Consider the following 9,521-nt stretch of genomic DNA (forward strand, 5'->3'; position numbering starts at 1 on the left):
GATTTCTGTCTGATGAAACATCATCAGACAGAAGTCCCTATTCTTTAGTTAAAACTCAAACCAGTCATGTACCGGATCAGAGGGTCGTTTCAGTAGTATGTCATGGTACCAACAGAGCCATGATATACCATGATAGGTTTCCCCAATTATATTACGCCTTTATAAAACTAAATATAGATATTTATTGTATTGAACGTCGTTGATGAATCTGTTTACTAGCCTTTCGAACTGATATGACATTGATTTTTTTTCGCTCTCACAAGCAGTTTACCTCATCTATGGGCTAATTACTTTACTCCATACTCCTCCTGGTGGCTACGCTACACTAGTCCACAAAAATTTGACAGCAAAAGTTGGGAGAAAACACTAGTCAGTTGGTTGTTCAACAATAATTTAATACATTTTTTGAAAATAGAGTCTTTTGTTCATTATTTACTACCCAATTGATGTAAACAAAATCACAGTACACAGTACAATACATTGTATAAAATTTTTTATGCAATGTTTTGCGCTGCCTCTGGCCACAGTTTTTTTCAGCAGGCATTCAAAGTTTTCAGCTTTCATCTCCTGAATGGCCAATCTGTATTTCTTATATTTAAATACGTTAGTAACGTTATTGGCACACAGGTAGAGAAGGAGCTCGGAGACTGTTTAGCCAATCAGGACGCAGAACACAATGCACTGTGAAAAAAACTGCACAAAAAAATCCGCGAAGCAGCGAGACCACAAAAGGTGAACCGCGTTATAGTGAGGGATCACTGTAATTTATTGCACATATGCTTCAGGTCTGGTTTTGACTAGATACAGATGATTCATCTAGTCTCCAGAGCAAGAAGGCCGTGATTCATTTCCTGTCATGAATACCACCAAGTCATGAACGCCTAACCCTAATCCGTTTTTTAATGGGTAGCGAGATGGGAGCCGTCATGGTGTGGAACACCAAAACCAAAAGACAACATGATTTCATTCTGAGTTTTATTATGTTGGGAATTGAGGCATGGGGCTAGGAGTGAAAGAAGGACTTAAAGGGGCAGCAACATGTAAAATCAACTTTTTTGAGCTTTAATTCTCTAATCACAAACATACCTGGAGTGTGGCTTTGATTCCTTCATGCATGTTTGAGAAATACCTCAATCTCCATGGCAGCCATTCAGTTGTACAAAACACTTGTTGGACTTAGCCCCGCCTTCGAGGCGCAGCTCCTCCTTAGAGGTGCAGTTTCCAAGCTTCCGCCTTACAGAGCAGCCTTCTCCGGCTCATATCCTTTAGACTAGCCCATAGCAATTCGCAAACACCTGGTGGAACTTCACATCTGCTGAGCTCATTATATGATCTACTTCTCATTAAGTAACTTGCTAAAGGGTTAATAGAGGAGCAATGTTTTGATAACTTCCTGAAGGCAGAGTTTCAAAAAGAGCAAGAGTTTGTAAAGAGACAGAGGCCCAATTTCAAAGCTTTAAATTAGGACGTAAAATTTCTTTTAAGTCATATTCATATATATCTCATTTTTACAGCAGCAAAAGGTAACATAGTTATTTAATTGTGCTTTAAAATGGCACCATGTACCTCGAAAACACATAATACTCCCTTTTAACAAATATGCTGACATAACTGTCATGTATTTAGCAAGTGCAGTCACATTTGTCTTGTGCCAGACATCTGACCAGCAGTGCAGCAACAGGTGAGGATGGGGCAGCGCTGTGTTAGTCAGTGCTCCAGATGAGAAAGCTCTGGTCATTCCAGTGATTTTTTAAGTGTCTCACTGCCTGAGGACTTGAACTCATTGGACTAGCATAAAGAAAAATCACATACCTTCAAGCAAGTAGAGCGTTGGTTTCTCAGATGGAGCAAACTACTTTCATTTGACGGCTGTTGTTTTCTCTTCCTTTCCAGCTGATTTCTGGTCTGCTCTGGGTGGCAAAAAGGAGTACCAGACGTCAAAGAGCCTGCAGAGCACAGACAGACCTCCTCGTCTGTTCGGCTGCTCCAACAAAACCGGAAGACTTATTGTAAGTAGGAAACAACTTCCTTCATTTTTATCCATAGATGCTAATATATATTAGTTAAAGACATTTTATCATTGAGCTATAATGCATTAGTAAAACCTGCATGCTGCCAATCTGAGTTTCCATTTGCACTGGTGCTCAGGTGGAAGAAGTGCCAGGAGACTTCACACAGTCAGACCTGGCCACTGACGATGTCATGATCCTGGATGCCTGGGATCAGGTAAGATCAGAGTTTTTTCACTCCTGAAATGTAATTTTAGCACGTAAAGCTTCAGAGACGGTGCAGAGTCATGGTTTTGATTTGAGGATCGCACATGGCTGTAGGCTGCCTGATTGAGCTGTTTACTTATTGTGTCTCTTTCCTCCCCGCAGCTCTTCCTTTGGGTTGGCAATGAGGCGAATGCAGAGGAAAGAAGCGGGGCTCCCAAAATAGGTTGGTTACATTAGAGCTGTAAACAAACACAGAGGGGATTCTCTTCTGTTAGGTGTTCTGAATGAACAGCTGGGGTGGTTCTTAAATGAAAAGTTAATGAAGATGATAAATGTATCATTTTTCAGTCATTTAGGCTCCCTAAAGAATGATCACAAAAGTTAAATTTCACGTCTAAGATGTGTGACAAAAATAGACGATTCTTTTAAAATTGCTGGAAATTTAAGTACAGTGGTTTTCAGATTTTTGTTTGAGAAAAGGTTGCTGTAAGATGTGCTGATTCCACTTATTTTACATCCGTCTTATGTTAGATCCATGTCCAGTAGGGAAGCCTAGACTCTCCCTAGCGTCACATTGTAGCTCCTCTTGCTAACTTCCAAGACATTCTGTGGACAGAATGGATATTCATACTGTGTTCGATTTGTCTTGGAAGTCAAAGTTCAGAGCTGAGCCTTGAGATAACATGCACGCTTGTATAAATAAACTGAATTTAATTAAGACTGAGCTGAAAACATAATTTTAAACGTCTAGTGTCTGCAGAGTAGAAGCTATAAAATAATGTTTTTTTTCTCTTTTCACCTCTCGTATTGCAGCCAAGGATTACGTGGACTCGGATCCGTCTGGTCGCAAAGGACTGCCCATCACCACCATCAAGCAGGGGGCAGAGCCTCCCACGTTCACTGGCTGGTTCCAGGCTTGGGATCCCAAGATGTGGGACAAGGATCCACTGGAGAGGATCCGGGCCCGTTTCTGAACACAGAACTCCAGCTTTGTCCTTTGCACTCCGACTCCTTACCTTTCAGCTCTCCATGTTGCAGTTTAATTCCTGCTTTATTCAAATACCTAAGTGCCAATAATAATGTTATCACAGTTGTCAGGTTCGTTCAGTTTACAATCAGAGCTTGTTGCCTTTGTATAGCAAGGGATTATAATACCTACCAAGAACCTCAGGTAAAAAGAAAAACAAAATGAGAAAAACAAAAATAGCACATCCCCTCTGTTTCTGTGTCCTGCCGTCGTCAGTCGACAAACCCCCCATATCTGTTTGTGTCATGTTTAATTTGAAAGGATTGTACAGAACACACTCCAGTTACATCCTACATTTCTTTGTTGAATTTCCTGCTTGTGAATTTTGGGACCCACTGTGTAACATTTGTAAACGCTAAGTGTGTTCGTTCCCATTTTAAACAATCCTGAAATGTTTGCAAATGGCTTTTGAATAAAACTTTGTCGTTGGAACCTTTGGGTCTGTGAACATTTTAAAAGACGTGAAATTCAAATGTCACCGAAAAATCTGATTCTGCAACATCTGCCTAAAAAATAAATAAATAAAATAAGAAAGGAAGACAACATCTTGATCTACATCTGCACTGTCCTTTCGAAGGCAACCGGACTACTCTTCTAATCTGGAACAAACTTCCAGAAACCTTTAAAGATGCTGAAACCCTGAATTCCTTTAAACCACAGGAAAAACCTATTTGTTTACACCTGCACTCAATTAATGTTAACTGAAACATTAATTTTAATCTGATGTTCCGTCTTTACTTTTATCATCCCACTCCGATGTAATGCTTTTTTTGTTTGTTGTTTCATATTTTCATCATGTAAAGCAATTTAAATAGTCTAGTTGCTGAAATGTAGAAATGTCTCACTGCCTGAGGACAAACAAATTGCCTTCCCTTTATACTTATACCTCACTTACAGCTCCTCAATGAGTATAATCTACAGAAAAAACTGTTTATCCTAAAAAAAAAAAAACCTGGCAGGTCACAGTGGGCTGAATCCAAGTGTAAAAATGAGAAGAAAACTGAGTGGAAGGTTAAAAGTGTGGCAGACAAAGGTGTACAGAAAGCAGAACTAACTTCAGTGTTGATTTGACTGTGAAGCAAAGACAATTCAGGCATTTGGTGGAGATTCACAAGGCATGGACTGGAGTCAGTGCTTCAAGAGCCCGTAGTTAGCCTCTAGAACAGAGAAGAACATGAAATTATAAAACATGCTAATGTTTATGTACATCTATAAATAAGAAAGCTAGCAATTTCAAAGGGGTTTTGTTTGCAAACTACTATCGATGAACTCATAATACTGAAAGTAAATGTGTTAAAATTCCATTCTATTGCCGACTATTGAACACTAGGTGGGATGGGACCCCTGAAAGCTTCCTTTAAATAGCCCGCAGACGGGGGCGCAATTCCAGGCATCTGGCAGCACCGTAACCTGCATTACTAGCCTCTATTGCAATGCGGTGGCGCTCCGCAGATCTTCCCCGGTATAGTGCGTGTTGGCTGTTTGGGGATAAAGCACAGCGCTATTCGGTCATGTGATTCCTGCCTTTTTTTCCCCCTCCTTCGAAGTTGAAAGGCAGGAGCAGAGCAGTGGAGGGGGCCCAGCTCAGCTCAGCTCAGCTCGTCTTTCCTGCTTGTCGAGGAAGCAGCGTCTCCTCCTCCTTCCACCACAACAATAATAGTTGTTCGCCCCTCGTTTTGTTGTGGAACGAAACATTTATTTCACAATGGCGGGAGCTATAATCGAGAACATGAGCACCAAAAAGTTGGTGATACTGGGAGTTACTCTGCTTTTGTTTCAGGCGCTCGCCTTCATGGTCGGCGGGTTAATTGGTAAGTTTTTCTCCTTTATCCCACTTTATCTGCTGCTTAGCTAATGCTCGCCTAGGTGTCCGCGCGCCTGTGAAAACGCAGACGGCAGAAACGGGGAAAAAACGCGGAGTTTAAAATAGTTTGTTGTTGACGTTGCACTTAACTTTTATCGGTCTAAAAAAAGCTTTTCACAGACATAATAGCCGACCTGCTCTAACTTGTAGCTAACAACGCTGGCGGAGAGCACCCTCAGCTAAAATCACTGCCTGCCTATCAAAGTGTTTGCTGCATGCTACGACTGCTGCCTTCCTTTCTTTGAACTACACTGGAGGCAGGGCCGGATTTAGCAGGATGTGGGCCCCTGGGCTAAAGCCAAGCTTGGTGCCCTACCCACGTTAGTTTTTTTTTAGTCTACATGGAAATGGTTTAGTCTAAAATGTCCACATAATTGCACCTTTTCTATAAATAAAAAAAATAAAGTCCTAAAATCTTAAAGTAATAATTCCAGGTTTATAACATCCAAGAAGAAATCATGACAATGAGCTATGGGAAAAGTTTTTCTCAGGTGTATATCAGACACGACCTGTTCAAAAGATGAGATTTTATGTTGGTGCTTGCTGAGGCCACAAGAATCTGATCATAAATATAACTGACCACACTGTCTAAAGTTTGCCATATCTGTTGATTCATTGACTGTTGATTATTTCAGATATCATTTTATCCTGAGATAAAAACAACTCTGTTCTATTAATATCAGTAGCATGGTTAAGGTGAAGTACTGTGAGCAGGGCATCCCAGGCATGCAAACCCCACCAACCACCTGGGCCTAGTGTTTTATTTTGGAAACTTGAATAAAATACTTTGTTTGCAAGCTAAACAAAAATGTGTATATATTTGCATGTTTTTGGGGTCCCCAAAACATCTGGGCCATGTAAGCCTTTGTAAAAAATGTGACTGGGAGTGAAAACTGGTTAAAACAGGAAAGGTCATGTTATCAGTTAGGCAGCATTTCAAATATTTAAAACAAAAACTAATCAATAATTATGTATCGGCTTATATGAAATGTATATCGTGATTATATTTTTAAGCCAATATTCAGCCTTATATCCAGTTATTTTCTCTCTTTGGAAAGCTCTTTAGAATTACTACAGAAAATAAATACCAGCGGAAAAAATGAACAATTTGTTAAATGCAAAATGGTAAAAAGTGTGAACTATGGACAGTATAAAAGGGGAATAGGTGGTTCTGTTAGGTGCTGAACTTAACTCAAGTTTGGCCCACAAATGCAATTCTGCTTAGGGCCTCGTTCTTCCAAATTAAGCACCGATGTCCCCTTTAAATTTGCACTACTTTGAAACAAACTCAAAAGTTCTTTCCTCCAGTTAATTTATTCAGTCTCACCTCCTCCTGTACGCATCTTCTGCTGTGTGTGTGGGGCCCTCAGGCACCATCTCTACCTTCCCTTTACTCCCCCATGAGCGTCTTCCCTTTTCCCCAAATTCCTTTATAGTAGAAGACAGAGCCTACATTTTTCTTTCTCTTTCCCCGTCATGACAGCGATGCACAGAAACCCCCCAAACCCAGCTGTCAATCTTCAGTTTTGCCTTTGGTCTGAAAAGGAGTTGCTGTCAGGGTTCCTCATATCCTCTCTCTCTCTCTCTCTCTCTCTCTCTCTCTGTCTCTGTCTGTCTCTGTCTCTCTCTGTCTCTCTCTCTGTCTCTCTCTCTCTCTCTCTCTCTGTCTGTCTGTCGTTTTCTCTTTTTCTTTTAACACTGATTCACATTTATACTAAGTTGCTAGAGGTTGAGTTCTTGCTAAAGATACCTGGGTTTGTCTTTGGACTGAACCTGGGAACTTCCAGAGTCCGACTCCCTCCCCACAGTCCCTTTCATCTCCAGCTACTTTTCAGATAAATTGGCTTGTTTGGCTTTTTCCTGGCTGAGATGGTTTTAATGAAGCCAGATTCCTTTGTGTTTGCTCGCCAGCCAGGGGCTGCGGGAGTAATTGAGAAGAAAGCTTTTTCTTTTTTTTTTCTTTTCCCTTCTTGTTTCCCAACAAACCCGGTGGCATGGCATGGGGTCAAGCGGGCTGAGGGGGCGGCCATCATTGTGGACCTGCTGGACTCACAGGTCCACCCCAGGGTAATTAAACTCCCTGGGGGCTTCCTTTTGTTGCCATGTATGAACACCAGTGGATCTATCTTAAGTTTACAGCAGTAACGTTTTTGAATTGGTATGTAATAATGCAACACAAATATCATATAATATATAATTTCAACATAAGTCATAATATTTAAAATCTGATTGTGCAATTGTTGTTATACTATAAAAAGTTTTGAGTAAGGAGATGGTTGGCTAGGTGGTGAAGTCATTAAAAAGTTACAATGAACTGGTTTTGTTGCCATAGACACCAGACACCAGCAACTTTTTTGTTTTAATTAAAACTAGTTGAAGAATTATTTTTTCCAGTACTGTATCTGTACTGTTTATGTTTGATATATGAACCCAAAGCAGAAAGATTTTAACACTTTTTAATAATTAGTTTATTTATAATAATAAAATGTATAATATTGTACTGATTATTAAAAAATGGCTTGTTTGGGACTGTGGTCAGATTATTGAGATTGGGTCATTACTGTAGGAAAATATTCCTGTCCAGTTGAAGGATATGCTGAAAAACTGCATATAGTAAAAAAAACAACCACGGCCCACACACATAAAACCTGCGTCATATTAAATTAGTCATCATCTCATTGTGAGAAGAGTGATGGAAATTTGGGTTAATTGCCATCATTTCTGTTATCACCNCAAATTAAGCACCGATGTCCCCTTTAAATTTGCACTACTTTGAAACAAACTCAAAAGTTCTTTCCTCCAGTTAATTTATTCAGTCTCACCTCCTCCTGTACGCATCTTCTGCTGTGTGTGTGGGGCCCTCAGGCAGCATCTCTACCTTCCCTTTACTCCCCCATGAGCGTCTTCCCTTTTCCCCAAATTCCTTTATAGTAGAAGACAGAGCCTACATTTTTCTTTCTCTTTCCCCGTCATGACAGCGATGCACAGAAACCCCCCAAACCCAGCTGTCAATCTTCAGTTTTGCCTTTGGTCTGAAAAGGAGTTGCTGTCAGGGTTCCTCATATCCTCTCTCTCTCTCTCTCTCTCTCTCTCTCTCTGTCTCTGTCTGTCTCTGTCTCTCTCTGTCTCTCTCTCTGTCTCTCTCTCTCTCTCTCTCTCTGTCTGTCTGTCGTTTTCTCTTTTTCTTTTAACACTGATTCACATTTATACTAAGTTGCTAGAGGTTGAGTTCTTGCTAAAGATACCTGGGTTTGTCTTTGGACTGAACCTGGGAACTTCCAGAGTCCGACTCCCTCCCCACAGTCCCTTTCATCTCCAGCTACTTTTCAGATAAATTGGCTTGTTTGGCTTTTTCCTGGCTGAGATGGTTTTAATGAAGCCAGATTCCTTTGTGTTTGCTCGCCAGCCAGGGGCTGCGGGAGTAATTGAGAAGAAAGCTTTTTCTTTTTTTTTTCTTTTCCCTTCTTGTTTCCCAACAAACCCGGTGGCATGGCATGGGGTCAAGCGGGCTGAGGGGGCGGCCATCATTGTGGACCTGCTGGACTCACAGGTCCACCCCAGGGTAATTAAACTCCCTGGGGGCTTCCTTTTGTTGCCATGTATGAACACCAGTGGATCTAGCTTAAGTTTACAGCAGTAAATGTAACGTTTTTAAATTGGTATGTAATAATGCAACACAAATATCATATAATATATAATTTCAACATAAGTCATAATATTTAAAATCTGATTGTGCAATTGTTGTTATACTATAAAAAGTTTTGAGTAAGGAGATGGTTGGCTAGGTGGTGAAGTCATTAAAAAGTTACAATGAACTGGTTTTGTTGCCATAGACACCAGACACCAGCAACTTTTTTGTTTTAATTAAAACTAGTTGAAGAATTATTTTTTCCAGTACTGTATCTGTACTGTTTATGTTTGATATATGAACCCAAAGCAGAAAGATTTTAACACTTTTTAATAATTAGTTTATTTATAATAATAAAATGTATAATATTGTACTGATTATTAAAAAATGGCTTGTTTGGGACTGTGGTCAGATTATTGAGATTGGGTCATTACTGTAGGAAAATATTCCTGTCCAGTTGAAGGATATGCTGAAAAACTGCATATAGTAAAAAAAACAACCACGGCCCACACACATAAAACCTGCGTCATATTAAATTAGTCATCATCTCATTGTGAAAAGAGTGATGGAAATTTGGGTTAATTGCCATCATTTCTGTTATCACCTTATTCAACACAGTTTAATATTTTCTTAAGTTTGTTCAGTCTTATTATTTGCATGTGTCCTCTGGTTGTTTTGTACTTTAATGTGTTTAAAAAGTATTAAGGGATTCTAAATGCTTTTTTCATGCTGATATTTGGAGTCGATGCTCAAAGTTGAAAATGAAACAGATTTATTTTTTAATTG

General features: G+C 39.9%; 2 protein-coding genes across 2 annotated transcripts in view; both read left to right on the forward strand.

Moving 5' to 3' along the window:
* scinlb (scinderin like b) overlaps positions 1-3,675 on the forward strand; it is a 22,500-nt gene extending 18,825 nt beyond the window's left edge. The window contains exons 14-17 of the mRNA XM_007568750.2: positions 1,894-2,009; positions 2,149-2,226; positions 2,379-2,439; positions 3,030-3,675. Coding sequence (XP_007568812.1) covers positions 1,894-2,009; positions 2,149-2,226; positions 2,379-2,439; positions 3,030-3,190 — 416 coding nt within the window. The 3' untranslated portion in view covers positions 3,191-3,675. The remainder of the gene's footprint in view (positions 1-1,893; positions 2,010-2,148; positions 2,227-2,378; positions 2,440-3,029) is intronic.
* A 964-nt stretch (positions 3,676-4,639) lies between these two features.
* wls (Wnt ligand secretion mediator) overlaps positions 4,640-9,521 on the forward strand; it is a 17,181-nt gene continuing 12,299 nt past the window's right edge. Inside the window, 1 exon segment of the mRNA XM_007568751.2 lies at positions 4,640-5,054. Within this exon segment, the coding sequence (XP_007568813.1) occupies positions 4,949-5,054 (106 nt within the window). The 5' untranslated portion in view covers positions 4,640-4,948.

The sequence above is a fragment of the Poecilia formosa genome, unplaced genomic scaffold (genome assembly GCF_000485575.1).
Source record: "Poecilia formosa unplaced genomic scaffold, Poecilia_formosa-5.1.2 Scaffold230, whole genome shotgun sequence".
In the NCBI taxonomy this organism is placed as follows: Eukaryota; Metazoa; Chordata; class Actinopteri; order Cyprinodontiformes; family Poeciliidae; genus Poecilia; species Poecilia formosa.